The sequence below is a fragment of the Leucoraja erinacea genome, chromosome 18 (genome assembly GCF_028641065.1).
Source record: "Leucoraja erinacea ecotype New England chromosome 18, Leri_hhj_1, whole genome shotgun sequence".
Classification (NCBI taxonomy): domain Eukaryota; kingdom Metazoa; phylum Chordata; class Chondrichthyes; order Rajiformes; family Rajidae; genus Leucoraja; species Leucoraja erinaceus.
Window position 1 is genome coordinate 31,928,913 of NC_073394.1, and position 22,588 is coordinate 31,951,500.

The window sequence follows — 22,588 nt, forward strand, 5'->3', positions numbered from 1 at the left end:
TGAACATAATTGGGCTATTTTTGGTGGATCCCTGTATGATAACTGCTTGGAACAGTTTGCCTGGAGCCAAGCTATTCTGCAGTGCTCGCCATCATTGTTACAACCAGGTAAGTATAAGGTCCCGAAGTCTTTGTCGTATCCAGTGCTCTCAGCTTTTTCTTGACAGAATGTGGAATTAATTGAATGACCTCGTTACAGACTTATTTGCTATTGGAGATCTTGGATGGAAGTCAAGCAAGATTATCCACTCGGCACTTCTGAACGAGTATGTTTGCAAACAATGTCGGTGATCTTGGATTAGCCTTCTCATGTTAACTGTTTAATTGCCCAGTGCCAGTTATGTCTACATTTGTTGGTTATCAGGTCACCTACAGTGCATTCAGAAAGTATTCAGACCCCTTCACTTTTTCCACATTTTGTTACGTTACAGCCTTATTCTAAAATGGATTCAATTTTTTTTTTTTAATCATCAATCTATACACAATACCCCGTAATAAAAAAGCAAAAACAGGTATTCAGAAATTTTTGCAAAGTAATTAAAAATAAATAACTGGAATATCACATTTACATAACTATTCAAACCCTTTACTCAGTACTTTGTTGAGGCATCTTTGGCAGCGATTACAGCCTCAAGTATTCTTGGGTATGACGCTACAAGCTTGGCACACCTGTATTTGGGTAATTTCTCCCATTCTACTCTGCAGATACTCGCAAGCTCAGCCTGTTGCATGGGGAACGTCGATGCACAGCTATTTTCAGGTCCCTCCAGAGATGTTCGATCGGGTTCAAGTCCGGGCTCTGGCTGAGCCTCTCAAGGACATTCACAGACTTATAAACTCCTGCGTTGTCTTGGCTGTGTGCTTAGGATCGTTGTCCTGTTCGAAGGTGAACCTCTGCCCCAGTCTGAGGTCCTGAACGCTCTGGAGCAGGTTTTCATCAAGGATCTCTTTGTACTTTGCTCCGTTCATCTTTCCCTCAACCCTGACTAATCTCCCAGTTCCAGCCGCTGAAAAACATCCCCACAGCATGATGCTGCCACCACCATGCTTCACCGTGGGTATGGCATTGGCCAGGTGATGAACGGTGCCTGGTTTCCTCCAGACGTGATGCTGGCATTCAGACCAGAGAGTTCAATCTTGGTTTCACCAGAGAATCTTGTTTCTCATGCCTTTTGGCAAACTCCAAGCGGGCCGTCATGTGCTTTTTACTGAGGAGTAGCTTCCGTCTGGCCACTCTACCATAAAGGCCTGAATGGTGGAGTGCTGCAGATATAGTTGTCCTTCTGGAAGTTTCTCCCCTCTCCACAGAGGAACTTGGGAGCTCCGTCAGAGTGACCATCGGGTTATTGATCACCTCCCTGGCCAAGGCCCTTCTCCACCGACTGCTCAGTTTGGCTAGGCAGCTAGCTCTATGAAGAGTCCTGGTGGTTCCAAAGTTCTTCCATTTAAGAATGACGGAGGCCACTGTGCTCTTCGGGACCTGCAATGCTGCAGAAATTGTTTTATACCCTTCCCCAGGTCTGTGTCTTGACACAATCCTGTCTCGGAGGTCTACGGACAATTCCTTCGTCTTCATGGCTTGGTTTTTGCACTGTCAACTGTGGGACCCTTTTATAGACAGGTGTGTGCCGTTCCAAATCATGTACAATCAATTTAATTTAACTCCAGTGGAGTTGCTTGCGTCACAATTACCCAGCATCCTGTAGAAACATCCCAAGGATAATCAATTGAAACAGGATAGACCAAAGCTCAATTTTGAGTGTCATAGCAAAGGGTCTGAATACTTATGTGTTATATTCCGGATGCAGAATGAAGAACTACTTACACATTGGTTGCTTGCGTCACATGTGTTTTATTACCCAGCATCCTCTGCTTGTATTGAACACCAATTCATTAACATACAACATGAATATGTATGAGTACATTACACTGCTCTCCTTTTTTTAAAGTATTAAATCTAAGTACTCGGTTACCATTTTGTTGTTGTGATACTTGATTTAAACCAGTATTGTCTTCAGCATATTCTAGACTTAGGTGTATTCTAGACTTAGGTGTATTCTTAGCCTTCTCTTCATCAACAGTTCTGCAGGTGAGTCACCCGTTGTTGTGTGTTGTGTTGTTATATTCCGGACGGCAGAATGAAGAACTAGACTTACACATTGGTTGCCTGCATCACGTGTGTTTTATTACCCAGCATCCCCTGCTAATATTGAACACCAACTCATTAACATACAAAATGAATATGTATGAATAAGTCACATTATGTAAATGTGATATTTCAGTTATTTCTTTTTAATTACTTTGCAAAAAATCTAAAGACCTGTTTTCACTTTTTTATTATGGGGTATTGTGTGTAGATTGATGATAAAAAAACATGAATTTATTCCATTTTAGAATAAGGCTGTAACGTAACAAAATGTGGAAAAAATGAAGGGGTCTGAATACTTTCTGAATGCACTGTACAGTAGCTCGGGCTGTTGCATGCTGTTCTAGCACATGTGCAGCTTCATCAAGTTGATATCATTTTTTTTACTTCTCGTAGTGCCTCTTGTATGCACTTCTGCTCTCCACATTGAACCAGGGTTGTTCACTGGCTTAATTGTAATGGTAGCCTTAGGGATATACAGGATCAGCAGCTTGTGGTTGTGCACACTTCTGCTGCTGTTGATGGTCCACACTTCCATGCCTAATGTTGACGTTGCTTATTTTAGGTTACATTTGAATAATAAATGTTAATAAATGTTTGGTAACTATGTGGGTCTTGAGCTTATTCTAGTAGAGTGTTACCATGCTCTTCTTGTTGGAGGCTTGCGAGTATGTGACCTTGCGAGTGTGTGACCTTCCTTTTCAGTTGCCATTACTACATGGGGTGGGAGAAAATTAACGGGTTTTATATCTTTCTCTTCCACACTGCAGATTATTACAATAAACAATGATAATTTATCCAAATAACAGATTGCCTGTATACCACTGATTATGAGGATTGTTTCCAGACTGGCTTGCTGCTAATACCTCTCTTACCAGGACAATGCTGAAGGCTGTCCGTTATAGACAATTAAAGACTGGCACTGTATTGATATTTTTTTACATATGAGCTCCAGTAAAATCAGGGATCCACCACACTCGTCTGCTCTCAAATGAATAAATAACATTTGTGGGAACAAATTAGCAGGGGTTTCAGACCTGAAATTATGACCGTTTCTCTATCCACAGATTCTGCCAATATGTGCAATTTTTTCAATTTTATAGTTAAACAAATGTATTGGATAAGTCTTAAATCCAAGCCATCTAGTGGCAGGCAATGAAGCTGACCCTACATGTAGGTAGAGTACAGAAAGGAAAGATTTATATCAGAAATTATGCACAGTTGATATCCAACAAAGCCCAGTGGATTATCAAGTGAAGTTGTAATTGTCTGGTTAAATGAGCAATTGCCCTCCTTTGTAAGCACAGATTGGCATTGAATTTGGGATTTATTTCAGGAAATTATGTAATGTTTCTTACAGACAGTTGGTAACTTTGTCTAGTATTAATATGTTTGGTGTTGGCACCGAATGATTTTATGTCATGGTTGTCGCATTAGTTTTACTTTTTGTCAATTCTAATTGATTTGGTTAACCAATATAACAACTTCAATTTACAATGTAGAAAATTGTCTTAGTGATTCATAAATTGCAAGGCAGAAAAAAATAACTTTGTTTTCAGTGGTAATAAACATAATTGGTAAACCATTTTAAGATAAAGTTAAAGACAAGTCTTGACTGATAGTCTGCTGTCCACAGAGCATTGCACAATTCTAACATTCCTAAACAAGTCCATTATTTCTCACTGGGAGCTGTTAAGTGCGGCCTAACAGCATGGATTGGAGCGGCCTTTCCCGGAGTCGGGCCCGGAGCTCAGCAGCGGGCGCAGCGTGGACTTTTCCATCGCGGAGCAGGCTAACCCTTGCTGGGGGTCGCCAGAGAGGAGTGCTCTAATCACTGGCCTGGTGACGTTGAAATCATGGGGCTGTGGTCCGCGGAGCTTCTATCCGTGGGCTTACTAATGTGGACTTACTTTCCGGAGCCTGGTATCCCTTGCTGGGGATTGCCGGAGAAGAGCTCCGACCGCCGGCCTGTGGCCTATAACATCCTCAAGCCGCGGTCTCCGGTAGGAAAATGCCGATTCGGGACCTCCAAGCCGTGGAGTGTGTTCGACCGTCCCGACGTCGGAGTTTCAATTATCCCGACGAGAGGGCTTGTACATCCGGCCTTCCATAGCGACGACTACAGAGGAGTTATGGTCCCGACCACGGGTGAACAAGGAGGAGAACTGGCTGAACTTTGTTGCCTTCCACCACAGTGAAGAATGCCGTGGTGGATGTTTCTGTCAATTCTATTGTGTATTGTGTGTTATTTTTAAGTGTATCGCTGCTGGCAAATTCATTTCACTGCACCTTCGGGTGTATGTGACGAATAAAATTCACTTTGACTTTAAAGAAAACATTAAAACACAACACAAAGATCGGGCAAGCCAATCAAGACTTTATTCAAGAGCGCCAAATACAATGATCACTGGGAGCAATCTAGGAGATTGCTTAACGAACAAAGATTCATCTGCTCCTTATATATAGACTTTTCCTTTGATGTTCTGTTTACCAAAGCCAGCAAATTAGGAATTTTCCTTCTTCCCAAATGGTTTTAGAACCCTCACAGACCATTCACCTCCAGAAAACACCGAACAGTAAATACAGTCAAATGTCACCCCATTACAAATAAGCAAATGTCCTGTTACCCTTTCAACCTTATTTTATTGTTTTACGATTGTCATTATTCCTTTGGCAATAGAGAACAGAATCTGACTAAAGTAGACAGCAGTGAATGTCATTTACGCATGCTGTTTCAACCTTCCTTAAAGCACTGAATTATTAGAACACATGAAGAGGACTTTAAACAATCTAAGCACACAACTTATCCCTATCCCCTGTTGTCTTCTTGAAGCTTTACAATTTATCTTTGACAGATCACAAATAAATGTAAAATGTTGGCATGTTCAAATAGTTTCCATTGCATAACTACTGCACCTGCACACACTATTGTGCCATAAAATGATGATTTGTTTCAGGTTACAAACTCTGAGCAGAAATAATTTGTTTCAGAGCCCTGGGGGAGACCATCATTCAGGGTCCTGACAAGCGAGACCCTAAATCGATGGTTGCTGAGGATGGATCTATGAGAGAAACACCAGTTTTCAGGGCACGTTGGAAGCCAGCCTCTATATTGGTAGTGAGGGCAAGGATCTGTGCAGCTTTTACCAGGTCTAAAGTCCACTTGCTCTCTGGGCAGAATAGGTTCTACCAATGGAGAAATCCTGGCAAGCAGGAGGTGCTCAACAGCTTGTAGGATGTACACAAGAGGGAGATGGGTCGGTAACTAGATGGATCATCAGATTTCCCATTGAGGATGAGATTGAGGATGGCGATGACATTAGACCCTCTCAGGCCTTAGGGATAATTCCACTACAATGGACATTAGTGAAAAAGCAGCCAGCCAGTTGCGTCCATGGGGGCCAAGGTTCTTCAGAAATTCCAGGTAGATCCCCTCAACTCCTGCTGCTTTCCCAGCTTTAGTGGAGGACAGGCCTTTGTCTACATCAACTGGAGTGTATAGATTAGAAAGGGGGTTTGAGGATGGTGAAGAAAAGATGGACTTTGTCAGGCTCTGTCTCACTTCTTGTCGGGCTTCTTTGGAAGTGGCGACCTTCGTGTTTGCCAGCAGGCGAGAGATGGCAGCATTTGCTGAACCAAGATGTAGTAGCAGCCATTTAGCTTAACTCAGTATATTATTATTAAAACCAGTTACCTTTAATTGTATCTGCCTGTAATTATGTGGGTGGGATATACACGTAGTCGAGTCGTGTTTTTGGCAAGAGGATTCTGGCGCAGACGCCCAGATATTTTAGTTTAGTTCGGTGAAGACTATGGGAGAATATAATTTTTGACCATGAACACGAACACGAGTATGATTGAAACGTACATATGCTGGAAGATGATGTACTTATACTAGAATAAGTTTTGAGTGTGATTTTACTGTTTGTGCTACTATAATAAAGAAACTATCAATCAAGCGACTGTTTCTGGAATACTTGTCTTTCGACAGCTTTGAATGCCTTGTGGAGAGCTCGTGGAATGCGTTAGATTACCTTCTGACCTATAGTCAGCACTTTAGTGGCTATCAGGGACTAAATCCTTGAGACGTTGTAAAAACTGTCACTATAATGACGTAGGAGAGTCCAAGCCTTCCTGCTGCAGTGCGTAAAGTTCAAGTCATCTACAGTCTCTTTCCAGTGCTGACGTCCTGCTGCAATAATCTGAATGGCAATATAGGATGTGATTTAAGTTTGCAGATGATGAATGAATGAATGATACTTTATTATCACACGTTACATGTCACGGTGAGAATAAAATGGCGCCGTAAATAAAATCCACAGCATCTTTCATTGCATTGTTAAGGCTACTTATGCAATTTCTTCAGGATCTTTGCCTCTTTTACCTTGAAATTAAAATTGGCTGAGATCTTGCAAAATTCAAGGTGCATGTATTCTGCACAGAAACATTTCTCTTTTGACAACCTCTCTGTCTGCGTCTTAAATTATTTACAGATTTTGATCCCAGGCTAGGAATTCCACTCTCAATGAAGCTACATCTCAATCCACTCCCATCCTAACCCAGCTGCACATAACCTCTTTTAAGTGAATTCTGATTCTAGGCTGTAATCTCTCTTAACACCTTCACTAAATGTGATGACTATTTGCATTCTTGTCTATCCAAGACAAAGAATCTCACTGCGACATGTCACATGTGATAATAAAGTTTCAATCATTCATTCATCATCTGCAAACTTAAATCACAAGTCCTATATTTCCATTCAGATCATTAATATATACTACTAAAGCAACCCTGAGTCATCTACAACCCCACTGCATAAAACGTCTGTTGATAATTTTAATTTGCTTTACACCATTGGGACAATTAGGACAAGTAGGCAGTGTTTAGTGATATCTTTTGCTCGAGTGGTTTTGCTACACATTCGACAAGTTGAGGCATTTTGCTGCAAACTTGTACAAATCCATTTCAATTCAAAATATAATCACTTCAACATAATCTCCAAATCCTATCCATGAAAGCAATATAAAATATATTGGTAAAGTAATTGATACAGATCCAGGAGAATGTAATTCAGAAAAGCTTTGGTGAGGGTTTGAAAAGAGATGGTGTTCTGACGAGGGACCTGATAGGAGTTCATAAAATGACGAGAAGCACAGATGGAGTAGACAGTCAGAACCTTTCCCCCAGGGTGGAAATGTCAAGAACTTTAAGGTGAGAGGAACAAAATTTAAAGCAGATGTGCAGGGCAAGCTTTTGTACTCAGAGAGTGGTGGGTGACTGGAACTTGCTGCGATGGTGGGGTGATGGTGGAGGCAGATAAAACAGTGACATTGAAGAGGTTTTTAGATAGGTACGTGGATAAGCAAGAAATGGAGGGATACTGATCACATGCAGTAGCAATGTTACAAAATTTTGAGATTTAAAAAATCGTCTGCAATTTATCCCATCAGATAAAGCACAAAAATAAGTTTAATTTGACACTTAGTTCACTTTCATATCTTCAGTATTAAAAATGTTATGGCCATTTTCATACTCGGAAATTAGCATCTTGTTCCCTATTGATTTTCCATTCTTAACACAAAAGCTGTGATCGAGGACAGTGAAATGGCCATAACTTTATTAAAAATTAAGAGAACTGAAAGAAATTTTCAGTTATTATAGATTGAAGCATTCTGAAACAAATATGAAACAATCTTACTTGGATGACCTGAAATGAAAGCATTTACTTAGTTAGTTACCCAATTGTAGCTAATTCCAAACTTCAATTACTAGATCTAAACATATATATCCATTTCTTAAGAAAAGATTAACATTTTTAAATAGCCTAAGTGTCCAAATAACATTCACAAAGAATTCACAATAAAACATGATTTTAAAATCTCATTTACATTAATTTATAGGCCAAATGGGAGGAATTTAGTGTTCAATTGCTGTAAATTAATGGCCATTTAAATCAGCTTTCGAGTGGAATCCTGTGGAACTCTATGGAACGCGCTTGTTTGGAACGTTCCCATGCGGTGGATTTGTACCCGATATACCCGGAAAAATGCTGCGGGATTTAATGGGGCCCCAAATTAGCTACTCGTAACATAAAACTTTATATAAAGGCATCTTAAGAAGCGCTTTTTAATGTAAAAATAAACAACCTACCTTCCGTTGTCCCCTGCATGAGATCCGTCCCGTTGTCGGTGGTCGCGGGTTTAGAGGATGATTTTTAACTTATTATAACAATTAAATTAACCAATTAAGTTTAAAAATACCTGCAGCGAACGATCCTCGCAGCGGTTTTTCGTCAGCAACTAAGTAGGCTGAAAAACCTCTATTTGAATAGCCGAGAGAAAATCACGTTTTAAACCCGCCCCCCTCTCAAAGGCGTCAAAATCGCGCACACGGGCAGCGACAGACCTGTAGCGACGCTGAAGGTAGGTTTTGCAACATACCTACATGCAGGCAGAGGAGACTTGAGGCAGTAGACACCAACGGCTACACTTAGCCAGGCCGACCCTGCAACGCTGCCAGGACAACAAACCGTCATGGTCAGATTAAGAACCCTGCACTTACAACAAATGGGACTGGAAAATGGCGCCAAACTGACGACTGTGTACAGTCTCAGTGTACTGCTACTATACACTTGTACTGTATCTGAAATGCGTATTTAAGTCTTTATGTATAGTGATACTTGTAATGAACTGTATATAAAACTGAATTTCACTGTACTCAGTACATGTGACAAATAAAGTACCATATCAAGTTTGACATAGATATTGTGGGCTACCGAACCTGACCCTGAGCTGAACCGTTCTATGTATAAGGCCCAGGTGTCCTTGCACAAGAATTGCTGAAAGTTAACATTCAGGTGCAATGCATGCTTATGAATGCAATCAACACTGCTAGTGGTGTTACTCCAATTATATATGGGGTCTGCTAAGATTGCATGTGAAATATTTTACGCAGGTTTGGTCTTCCTCACTGGGAAAGGATATACTTGCAATGTACAACAAAGATTTAATAGATCGATCCTGGGATGCCAGTATGTGTCTTCCAATGAGAGATTGACCAGAACTGGTCTGCATTCCTTAATTTACAAAAATGGGAGGTGAACTTCTTTTTCTATCAAATATCTTGCACATCTCTGGAGTAAATTCCATAAGCCAGTTTTACATCAGTGAAATAGTGGAGCAGCAGATTTACTGCCTTACAGCGCCAGATACCCGGGTACGACCCTGACCATGGTTGCTAGCTGTTCTGAGTTTGTACATTTCTCCCTGTGACCACGTGTGTTTCCTCCCACACTCCTAAGACACACAGGATTGTAGACTAATTAGCTGTGGTAAAATTGTCCCTAGAGTGTAGGAGTGTTAGTGTACAGGGATCGCTGGTCGGCATGGACGGTGGGCCGAAGGGCCAGTTTTGTGCTGTATCGCTAAAGTCTATAGCCTAAACTCATTGATATGTACGAAATTCTTACAGGACCTGACAATGCAGATGTGGGGATGACATTTCCCTGGCTGGGTTATTTACAGACATGGATTATTGTCTCAGAATATAGGGCTGGTCTTTCAGGATAAACAGAAGAGACAGTTTCACCTAAGAAGGAGAAGAGTTTTTATAATTTAGTATTTGAAAAGGCTGTGGAACCTCAGTCACAGGAACTATTCAAGTTTGAATTCAATGCTTTTTCATTATTAAGGGAATCCAGGGATATCAGGTTAGTGCAGGAAGCCGCACAGAGGTAAAATTTGAGCTGTGATCTTATTGAACGGTAGAGTGGGCACAAGGTGCTGAATTACCACTTTCCATCTCATGCAATAAGAACATACGTTTCTTATTACCAGATTTACATGCATTTCTAACACTTTTATTGTACATAAATCTTGTTGTAGACAATAAAACATGTTGGCTCTGTTGGTTTTAAGGTCAGCAGTTTGGCAGAAATCCATATAATGGCACTTAGCAGTTTTGAAACTAATACAAATTCTACTCCATTAAATCCACTGCAGTCCAATGGGTAGACCATGTACTTAACATAATGAGGCTGAACAAGTAAGTGGATACTTTTTACCAACATTGACCTCCACAGCACTGTGTTTAAATAAATGGTTTTGAAAGTATTTCAAACAAAAATAACAAGATTAGCTGGCAAATGCACTAAGCAATACAGTGTGCAAGTAGAGGCTCTAGAAAGAGAAGGATTACAATAGTACTTTCACCCATTATTTAATTCCAACAACACCTAGTTGATTGCAGAAACAAGGAACTACAGATGATGGTTTACAAAAAAAGACACAAAGAGCTGAAGTCTCTCTGGAGAACATGGATAGGTAACGTTTCGGGCCCGGCAGTTCCGGAACCCTTCCGGGGGTGGGGGTAGAAGCTGGTAGGGAGTTGGTGCAGGGTCGACATGTAACATGTGGAGCTTACAACCAGCTGAGGGTTTTTTTTATGATGGGCAGATGGTTGGACAAAGGCCACAGATGAGAAAACAAAAAGTGTGAGACAAAGGGACTGAAAAATAATTGTGCATCTAGAGGAAGGAATGTATGTGGAAGGGGAGAAATACAGTGCCCTCCATAATGTTTGGGACAAAGACCCGTCATTTGTTTATTTGCCTCTGTACTCCACAATTTGAGATTTGTAATAGAAAAAATCACATGTGGTTAAAGTGCACATTGTCAGATTTTAATAAAGGCCATTTTTATACTTTTTGGTTTCACCATGTAAAAATTACAGTAGTGTTTCTACATAATCCCCCCATTTCAGGGCACCATAATGTTTGGGACGCATCAATGTAATGTAAATGAAAGTAGTCATGTTTAGTATTTTGTTGCATATCCTATGCACGCAATGACTGCTTGAAGTCTGCACTTGTTGCTGGGTGCCTTCTCTGGTGAAGTTTTCTTGAGCTGCTGAATAAGGTCTGCCACAGCTGAGTTACATGTTCAGCCTCTTAAGATGATATTTAGGAGTCAACCAAATGTACGCAAGCCTCGAGTCACATTTGTGCCAGGCATTTATGAAGTTACTATACCAAGTGTGGACCCATTGGGCCCGCTCTGCCAACGCAATATTTCACCAAACAGTGCATGCACGACTGACGGGCCTGCCCTAACGGCAGAAATTTAGTTAATAACTTTGCATTTAATATTGCCATTACCTCGCCATCCCTCTTCCTACTCCTATCCTCCTCCATTCCCCCTCATCCCCCAGCACTCCCCCCTCCTCTTCACACTCCCTCTTCTTTCCCCTCCCCACTCCATCTCTCACCTCTCCATTCCTCTCCTTTCCCTTACCCTCAGTCACTTCACTCACTCCCCTCCCTACCCCCCTCCTCTCCCTCTATCCACACTCCTCCCCCCTATCCCGCCCAGTCCCTCCTCACCTCCCCCACTGCCCTTTTCCTTCTAACCCCCACTCCCTACCTCCCCCCCCCTCTGCCTCTACCCCTCCCCACCCTCCTCTCCCCCCCTCCTCCCCCCTCTCTCCCCTCTATCCCCCCTCAATTTCCCCTCCTCCCCCACTCTCCCTCCTCACTTCCACCACCCTCCCCTCCCTCTCCCTCAATCCCTCTCCCCTCCCTACCCCTCTATCTCCCTGCTCCCCCACACCTCACCTCTCCCCTATCCCAACCCCAACAATGAAAATTGCAGGGTTTTTAAAAAATGAAATTTTCAATGAAATTTGCATTTTTTCTTTAAAATAATCTAAAGACAATGTTAGCCGTTAATGAAAACGGAAGAATTTGATTAAAACAGTTTTTTTAGAATAAAATCAATGTCAATGAAAATCACAATTTTTTATGTTAAAGAAATTTGGGGTCCCATTGTGATGTCATTGTGACGTTGAACGCGACTAACGGGCAGAGGAAGTGGGAAAGTGTTTTTTGTAAAGCTTAAAATGTCAATAACTTGTAAAATATTACATAAATCTGAACAAAACTTGGCAAATGCACACCCCAGGACAATGGTGAGTAAGGTGGGCCAAAAATTGTAGCCCCATCGTGTACCGTTTTGATGGCGTTTCCAGAACACACACACATATAAACAAACAAGATGAGAATTTTAGTAATATACTAGACCAAGTGCACCCAACGGACCCGTTCCCTACCCGTAGCCCCCACGGGAGGCGTGATCATCCAACTTAAGCCATTCCGAACATTAGATTCCAGCACTCCCCTTGACTTCCTCAGCAGTGATCTTTAAAAAAATTACAATTGCACGTCCTGCGTGTTGCAACAGCAATTTGCCTACCCCCTGCTAGTCGAGCCATTGTGACGTAAAAAAAATCCAATTGCACTTGTCCTGTGTGTTTTAACAGCAATTCGCCCACCCCCTGCCAGTCGAGCCATTGTGACGTCATCAGTTGAAGCTGTTCGGTTTGAAATCAGTAATGAGTCGTGAAATAAAGCATTAAATTTTCAAAGTGATATCTGCTTGAGGAGAAATATGTGAATCAGAATATGTTGAAATCTTGTGAAAGTTGGCACTTTTAAAGCTTTATTAAATGTCAAATATAGGATGAAATCTTCATTGAGGCTGGTCTCTGCTAGCTGAGCCATTGTGACGTCATCATCTGAAGCTGGTGGTTTTAATTTCAGTCTTTTTACTTTTTTTAGACTTTTAATCAGTAATGAGTCGAGAATAAGCCAAGAAAGAAAGCATGAAATGTTATAATGATATATAGAAGATAACAATTCATTTTGATCTGTGATGATTTTTATTGATAATAGTATTCTTTATTTCAAGAATGTATGAAATTAATTCAAATTTGTAACCAGAAATTTGAACCCATATTCTCTGAACATTAGTTGATGCCTCTGGAATACCATCTCAGTGTCTGGATAAATCCAAGGGTAATATTCCAAATCCTGAGATAATTTTTTTGATTTTCATTAAACAAATCTGTGTTACTGAGTTTTTAAGGATTGCATTAGATCATGTTACTCACCCATGCACAGAATTCCTTACTTGCAATTGATTGCCACCGATTTTTACACTCAAAGATTAATAATGTTGATCTAGCCTGCATGTTTAGAATGATATTCTAAACATCCTAACAAGGAAATACTAGCATTGCACAAATTGCAACATTAAAGAAATTGGACGAGAGACTTGTGGTTCTGCAGCTTTTTTCCTTATAGTTGTAAAACTGGTTTTGTTTTGAAATCTTTGACCGCCATAGCTGACAATTTTGCCAAGCTACGATCTCACACCCTCTCCTGGACTGCAACCTTGACATGGAAGAGAGGCGTGTATACTCCGATGATCCTGAGAGCTATGCCGGATGGGGTTTCATATCCCTGGGAGGTTCAACCAAACCGGACAGGTCTCGGGTAAGGAGGCAGACAAAGCAGTCCCTGGTCCCCCAGGTTGGGGGTTTGGCCTGGGGTTAACTACCCCACCCTGGAAAAAAGTGTGAGTTACAGAAACTTTGACGAATGAAAACCAAATTACACACTTGGTTGAAGAAGGTGCCCCAGTGATGGGGAACATGATGCTCCCCAGCAAAATCCACAAGGGCGCTGGGAAGTTGACACACCTTCCGACGCCAAATAAATCTATCCTCATGGGGACATGGAACATCCGAAACGCGTTCCAGGCTGGCAAGGCTGCCACAATTGCCAACAAAATGGTGCGCTACAATCTTTTAGTCCTGGGCTTGGCTGAAACAAGATGGACACAGTCAGGAGAGACCAAATTGGTCTGCGGGCAGTCCATTGTCTACTCCGGACAGGAAGGGGAGGGAGTGAAGCATGCAGAGGGAGGGGCCATCATGATAACGAAGGATGTTAGAAAGGCTCTAACGGCATGGGAACCCATCAGCTTTCCCCTCATCTATGCAACCTTCGAAACCAACAACAAGAGTGAAAGCCCACATAATCCAATGTTATGCACCCACCAACGATGCAGAGGATGAGGTCAAAGGCAGGTTCTACGACAGCTTGAACCACCTACTTGGTTGTATTGGAGGCAGAGACCTCAAGATGGGTGACTTCAACTAAGTTTGGAGGCCAAAACGAGGGATGTGAGGCAGTAATGGGAAAGCATGGAGTGGGGAAAATGAATGAAAATGGCGAGATGTTTGCTGAGACCTGTGTTAACAATAACCTAGTGATTGGGGGAAGTGTATTCCCTCATAAAGCAATCTACAAAATAACTTGGGTGTCATCAGATCATGCCACAGAAAATCAAATTGACCACATTTGTATCTGTAAAACATTCAGAAGGTCCATGGAAGTTGTCAGAACAAGAAGAGGAGCCGACGCAGCTGCAGACCACCACATCCTGGCAGGGAAATTCAAGCTGAGGCTGCAGAGACACCACCAGGCTAAAAGCCAAAGTGCTAAATACAACATTGAATACCCCAGTAGTGCTCAAGTGGTGAAGAAGTTCAAGGATACCCTCTCAAGGAAAAACACAGAGCTACAGCGGAGGGGGAAGAAAAGATAGACTATAAATGAGGAGTTGGAACACCTAAAAGCCGCTTGGAGCTCAACCTGTGAGGAGGCCCAAGGGAGAAGGACCCAAAAGCACTAAGAGTGGATAACACCAGAAACCCTCAACACAATCCAAAAGAGGAGAAAGTTAAAGGAGAAATTGAACAACTCAAGATCAAGAGCCGAAAAGACTTTTGCCCAAAATTAGTACAACAGATGCCACATAGAAGTGCAAAAGAACATCAGGAGGGACAAGAGAACACAGATGGAGAGGCTAGCCAAAGAGGCAGAAATTGTGGCGACTCAAAGGAATATGAGAGAGCTATATACCATCACAAGGAAATTGTCCATGACATATCTGCATAGTAATAATCTGAAGATCTTTCCTGGTCCGAGAACACTGATGCAGTTATAAAAAAAGCACATCAGCGCCTCTACTTCCTGAGAAGATTACGGAGAGCCGGTATGTCAAGGAGGACTCTCTCTAACTTCTACAGGTGCACAGTAGAGAGCATGCTGACCGGTTGCATCATGGCTTGGTTCGGCAACTTGAGCGCCCTGGAGCGGAAAAGACTGCAAAAAGTAGTAAACACTGCCCAGTCCATCATCGGCTCTGACCTACCTTCCATCGATGGGATCTATCGCAGTCGCTGGCAGCATCATCAAGGACCCACACCATCCTGGCCACAAACTCATCTCCCCGCTACCTTCAGGCATAAGGTACAGGAGCCTGAAGACTGCAACGACCAGGTTCAGGAATAGCTACTTCCCCACAGCCATCAGGCTATTAAACTCGGCTCGGACAAAACTCTGAACATTAATAGCCCATGATCTGTTTATTTGCATTTTATCAGTTTATTTATTCATGTGGGTATATATTTATATAATGGTATATGGACACACTGATATGTTCTGTATTCATGCCTACTAAGTACTGGTGTGCTGAAGCAAAGCAAGAATTTTTTTTGTCCCATCAGGGACACATGACAATGAACTTTTGAATTACAGACAAGAGCGGTCAACTGCTTTCAACCCAGGAGGCGCAGCTTGACAGATGGGTAGAACATTTCCAATAAATCCTAAACAGGCCACCATCGGCTGTATAGACACACATTCCCAAAGCCAGGATGCCACTACAAATTAAGTGCGACAGACCTACAAAATCAGAAAAAAAGGCTGCAATCAAGCAACAGAAAACTGGCAAGGCTGCTGGCCCTGACAATATTCCACCTGAAGCCCTGAAAGTAGATATACTCATCAACAGACATGCTCCATGGCTTCTTTGGGAGAATTTGGGAAGAGGAAAAGACACCCACAGAATTTGGGCAGAGAAATACATCTTGAAACTGCCATCCTGGACATCCGGTGGCGCTGTTGCTAGCGGCCTCCGCCCACGGTCTGGCTGCCTTTTTTTATTTTGTTTTTTTCGTTTTTTAGTTTTTTTTCGGTACTTTATGTGGGGGGAAGCGGGTAGGGTAAGGGGAAAACCGTCCTTCAGCAGCTTCCTGGCAAGGATGCGGCTATTATCCCAGTTGCGTCCTCCAGTAGTTGTGGACTACTGTGTTCTGTGTTTTGTGGTTTATTTTATTTTATTTATGTTGGATGACTGTAAGGGAAAAATAATTTTGTTGTCTCTTCATTGAAGACAATGACAATAAATTAAATCAAATCAAATCAAAAAAAAAAGGTGACCTAAGAAAATGCAACAACTAACGAGGGATCACCATACTTTCTGTTCCAAGTAAAATTCTCAACTGTATCATCCTCAACCGTCTTCAGGAAGCTGACGGGACAAGCAAGCAGGATTCAGGAAGGATCGTTCTTGCACAGACCACATAGCAACATTACACATCATCATTGAGCAGTCCATTGAATGGAACACGTCCCTGTACATCAATTTCATCGACTTTGAGAAAGCGTTTGACAGCTTAGACAGGACAACACTATGCCACCTAATGGACCACTATGGAATTCTCACCAAGATCATAAACTTAATCAAGACCTCGTATGATGGAACCTCATGCAAAGTTATGCATGCAGGCCAGCTTTCTCAGAGCTTTAGTGTCAGGACAGGCATCAAGCAGGGATGTCTATTGTCACCATTCCTGTTCCTCCTGGTAATTGACTGGATCATGATGGAAACAACTGAAGGGAAAATAAATGGAATTCAGTGGACAATGTGGGAGCAGCTAGATGATCGTGACTTTGGTGACGACATAGCTCTCCTTTCACACACACAGATACAAATGCAGATGATGGACAGACTCGCACAAGCTGCAACAAAACTTGGTCTTACACCCAATACAGCAAAGACACAGGTGATGACGATCCACTCCAAAACCAGCAACCCTATCCTAATGCACAGCACTGCTCTAGAGGTAGAAACATTCACATACCTAGGCAGTGTTGTGGACATCACCGGAGGGGCAGAGGCAGACATAAAAAGTAGAATCAATAAGGCTAGGGTGGTGTTTAACATGCTCAGGAAGATCTGGAGCTCAAAACACATCTCAATCAACACCAAAATATGCATCTTTAACTCAAATGTGAAACAGGTGATGCTGTATAGATCAGAGACATGGAAAACAACAAAACACACTACAAACAGGCTGCAAACATTCATTAACACCTGCCTTAGGTGAATACTCCACACCTGATGGAGAGACAAAGTAAGCAATGTGGACCTGCGGAAAAGAACAAGCCAAGAGCTGATTGACTTACAAATTCAAAGGAGAAAATGGAGTTGGATTGGACACAACCTCAGGAAACCTGCCACAAAAATCACCCAGCAAGCCCTCAAATGGAACCCCCAAAGAAAAGGGAAAAGAGGTCGCCCCAGGAACAGGTGAAGAGGTATCCAGACAGAAATGTCTGAGAGTGGGCTCAACTGGGGAGATCTCGAAAGAATTGCCAACAACCGAGTGAGGTGGAGGACATTTGTCAATGGCTTATGCGCCCTAGAGGAGCAAAGGGCTTAAAAAGAAGTACATTCTCACACATGCTCTATGTTAAGTACCACGTTAATTCTGGTACTGGATTATAAATAAATCTACTATATAAAAAATATAATGATTTACAAAATTACACTCGCAAAGAAATCTGTGTGGTTGAGTGCAAGGATTCTGCGTCCAGCGTTTGTACAATTAATGGTAGTCAATTCAGTAATATTGCAGAAAGATCCATTACTATCAGGCAAGATCTAAAAATGTAACTGTTCCGGGTTTTCAAATGCAAGAAACACTTTTAATACAAAGTTGGGCACACTAATAAAGACATTGTTATTGCAAGTTCAATTTCCAGTTGATATCTCTACTATCTCAGCCACGGCATTAAACCCAATGTCCTCCTCAATAACAATATCATTATTATTGGCAATTTTTTCCAGCTCTATCATAGCCTGGGTAGTACCTCCATCTGTGGGATTTTCGGTGTCTGAAATAATGATTTCTATTATCTCTTCATTCCCATGTTGTTGATTTCCCGCTAAGGCCTGAGTGACTACATCTTGTGAATTGTCTTTGACCATTCCTTCTGTCTCCATGGCTACATTGCACTCCCCCTGCTGGAGTGTAATGCTCTCTTCACTGGCACCCTGCCTATCAGTATCTACCATCACATTGTCATTGTGATCCCCGCCTACCACCTCAATGCTATGCACATAAAGATTTAACACAACACTCTCATTGCTCGGGGAGCTATTGGTCTCTTGACCAGCAGTCTTTAAATCCACTTTCCTAACTCGATTTCGTGTAACCATAGGAGATTTGCTTTCGGAGCTTTCTTTTTCCAAAGAGGCGATGGCTTCTTCGACCTCATCTGAACTCTGTGTTTCGCTTTCATCGTGAGACATCCTGTGTCTCTTTAGGCTCTGGGTCATGGTGTATCCTTTGCCACAGATGTCACATTTAAACGGCTTTTCAGTCAAATGGATTCTCTGGTGCCTGCGGAGCTTTGTAGCAAGGGTGTAGGTCTTGCCACACTGATCGCATTTAAAGGGCCGCTCTCCTGTATGCAGGCGTTCGTGAGCTCTGAAAGTGTGTGGGTCTCTCAATGTTTTACCACATATTGGACAGAGATAAACCTGTCCTGTGTGAGAAATGCGGTGTCTGCGCAGTTCAGGCAACTGTGAGAAGAACTCACCACAGTCCTCACATTTGTATGGTTTCTCCCCAGTGTGGATTCGTTGATGCCCTTTGAGGTTGCCAATCTGCCTGAAGGCTTTGCCACAGTACGTGCAAGTGAATGGCTTTTCACCTGTGTGCAGCCTCATGTGGTTCTTGAGCGAGCCGGGGTTGGCAAGCATCTTGTTACACACACTGCAACGACAGGCCCGTGGGTTGCCAATGTTCATGGCCTTCATGCGATGGATCTTCTTGTGAATCCGGAGTGATGGTGGCCTGGCAAATGCCTTTCCGCATTCATTGCACACGAATGGGCGTAGCCCTGAATGAACACGCTCATGCTCTCGAAGATCCCGCTTCAACGCGTAGGCCTTGTCACACTTCTGACATTTAAATGGACGTTCTCCTCTGTGTAGCATCTGGTGAGCTGTGGAAAACATATGGTTAGAAAACTGTTTGAAACAACCAGACTGCAAGCAAAGGATGGTGAATCTCTTCACTGAGAAGAGCAAATTGTTTTCTGTCTATTTTAGACCTCGGTTTCTCCCAAAGTATTTGCTGCAATCCTGCGAGGCAATGTCATAGTGCTGCATGTGGTATCATCAGTTTCCTGCATTGTTGGCTTAAGTGTAATGACATCGGTCATATTTCTCTCTGTTTCTATCAGAACTGGTCAATTCTGCTGCAGGCCAACCATCTACTACATTGACTCAATTCTTCTCTCTCCATCAGCATTGCCTGATCTGCTTGCCAGTTTCTAAGATCTGTAACAAATGGGACTAGCTTAGATGGAACATCGTCGTTGACATGGACGTGTTGGGCCAAAGGACCTGTTTCCGTGCTGTAATGCTGTGTTTCATTGCGTCCTCTCTAATTTCCTCAGATTACCTCAGCAGCATCCTACCAAGACATTGCTGGCCTCATCCTATCAGATATTTGTCTTATGTTGATTCAAGCAGAACACATAGTAATATCTGCATGGCCTAAAACTCAGAATTGTCAAGCAGTGCTCAAGTTAACATGGCGAGTATTTTCACTGCACGTCAAACAGAGACATTTATATGTGTAGATTTCAGAGACCTTTTTGAACACTTAACATGGTGATATTTCTTTGTGGTTCAAAACAAGATGTTAAAGACATTAATCCCTCTCTGATAGAGTTTGAGAATGGCTGCCATACTCAAACTTCAATGGACAACCAGGACTTGTAGTTGAGTGGAACTAACCATCATGGGCATACCTGCATCACTGGTGGACTCAATGTTGCCCAGATTGTACACTGTTACCAGACTCGCCTTTGATCATTTTCAAAATCCTGATGAACAATGTTAAAGTTTCACTTTTAAAATTTAAAAGTTAAAGATCTTTCAAAAGAAGAAAATTTGCAAGGATCAATCTCAGCCCGAGAAGAACACGGACAGCTCTGTTGATCTAAGGATGGGGGAAACAAATACATACAGGGAATATTGATTATTCATTACTTCCCAATGAGCCACTCACTAAGCTAGGAGAGTTAGTTTAAAAAAAAAGATCTGAGTTTCAAATGGCCATATGAAGAGGTTAAAAAAAAAAAGACATTATGAACTTAACATCTGTAGTTGGAAAGTTACCAGAGAGTATTCTGAGGGATAGGTTATACAGGCGTCTGGATAGGCAAGGGCTCATTAGGGATAGTCAGCATGGTTTTTTACATGGGAGGTCGTGTCTCACAAATCTGATTGAGTTTTTTGAAGACGTGACCAAAAAGATAGATGAGGGTAGTGTTGTAGATGTTGATTTGGGTGTTTCTGTAAATACAGCACAGTAGTGAAACTGAAGGTCTCCAAACTTCCAGGTTATTTTCTTGTTTTTAATGTAATATTCCCATTGTTTCATATCCTGTATTTCAAGTAATATAGATCATGGTATATAGCCAAAATAGGAAGGATAGATAGGAAGGATAGATAGGAAGGATAGCATAGGAAGGTGTTTTTAGGCGGCGCGACTCTCGTCAGCAGCGGCCTCTGTCCCGTCCGCGTTTTTATTTTTTTTTGTCTATTTTTTTTTGTAGTTTTTTTTATTTTTTGTTGGGGTGTGTGTGTGGGGGGGGTCGGAGGGAGGGGGTAACTTGTAAATCTCTCCCTGCACGGGAGACCCGACCTTTTCTTGTCGGGTCTCCGTTGTCGTTGGAGCTGCTTAGGAGCGGCCTCCACAGGAGAAGACCGGGGATGGTTTTGCCGACGACTCACCGTCACCGTCGCGAAGCTGGCCGAGTCCGGAGCGGGTGGAGGTTTGAGCACATTGCTGCTGCTATGCAGCCCGACCTCCGGAGATTCGGATAAAACTCGGGTCCGGCCGACTGCGGCACGGAGCCCCGGGTCCCTGGCCTTTGACCGCCTTTTCAGGGCTCTTACTATCAGCGACTTTCCAACCCAGTTGCTTCGAAAGAGCACCTGGAGCGGGGTTGACAAGAGAGGCCCCGCGAACTTTTGGAATGCCGCGGGACTCTGCGAGCGCACGCCGGGGGCTCTAAACACAAGACCCGGTGTGGGACCTCGCACCACCCGGCGTGGCTTTAATGGACGCCATTGCATTTGCCGGGGGCTTTGACTTTGAGTTCCATTGGGGGGGGGGGGGGGGGGGGGGGGGGGGATTGAGTGGCAGTGGAGAGATACGTTTTTTTGGCCTTCCATCACAGTGATGTGATGGATGTTTATGTAAATTATGTTGTGTCTTGGGTCTATTTATTTGTAATGTATGGCTGCAGAAACGGCATTTCGTTTGGACCTCAAGGGGTCCAAATGACAATTAAATTGAATCTTGAATCTTGAATCTTGAAATAATGAGATGAAGCAAAAAATAAATAAAGCTGTTTTTACAAAGAATATTATCAGATATGTCCCTGTGTTTTCTTGCCTTTTTTGTGACATTTTTCAAGCAGGATTTCATCAAATCCTTAGGCTAATTTATACCAGAAATATTACATTACTTTAGCAATTAAATAACTCTATATAAGCCAAATTCTGATTATGCTTATGATTTTTTATCATTTATCAGATAAGATAGTTTTCTGAAGCCCCAATTTTTTGCAGCAGAACGCGCTCCTTTGATCACATTGTGAAATATATGATTTAAAAGTAGAGTAACTGTCTTTATATTTATTGTTTCTTTTTTATTGTTTATATTTTGTGTTTAAGCTTTCCATTGAAATACTTAATAATGAATAGAACTTAAAATCATGAAATAAAACTCTAGGTTGCTCACCTATTTTAGCGATGTCTCATTCTGTAGTCTCTCCCGTTGTCAACGCTATTTATAGCGCTATAACGGATCTTTTTGCACTCGTCGCGATTTAAACATTTTTCAAATAACGCGATTATAATGACCCTAGCGTGAACTACGGGCCTCGTGGTGGGTTAGGTGCCGATATTTTGTAAGGGAGCTTAGAAATCGGTAAGTGTCCCAGATGTTTTATAAATAATCTTATAGAGGTATATAAAATTGTGAGAGGTATAAATCGGGTAGATGCACAGAATCTCTGGCCCATAGTCGGGGAATCGAGGACCAGAGGACATGGGTTCAAGATGAAGGGGAAAAGATTTAATAGGTATCTGAGGGGTAACATTTTCACACAAAGGGTGGTGGGTGTACGGAACAAGCTACCAGAGGAGGTAGTTGAGGCTGGGACTATCCCATTGTTTAAGAAACAATTAGACAGGTACATGGATAGGACGAGTTTGGAGGGATATGGACCAAACGCAGGCAGATGGGACTAGTGTAGATGGGATATGTTGGCCGGTGTGGGCAAGTCGGGCCGAAGGGCCTGTTTTCACACTGTTTCACTCTATGACCCTATAACTCTAAAATTTACAGACCCTGTCCCGCTGAGTTACTCCAGCTTTTTGTGTCT

General features: G+C 42.3%; 1 protein-coding gene across 1 annotated transcript in view; it reads right to left on the minus strand.

Moving 5' to 3' along the window:
* Positions 1–12,839: 12,839 nt before the first annotated feature.
* znf408 (zinc finger protein 408) overlaps positions 12,840–22,588 on the minus strand; it is a 34,005-nt gene continuing 24,256 nt past the window's right edge. Inside the window, exon 7 of the mRNA XM_055649742.1 lies at positions 12,840–19,126. Within this exon, the coding sequence (XP_055505717.1) occupies positions 17,868–19,126 (1,259 nt within the window). The 3' untranslated portion in view covers positions 12,840–17,867. The remainder of the gene's footprint in view (positions 19,127–22,588) is intronic.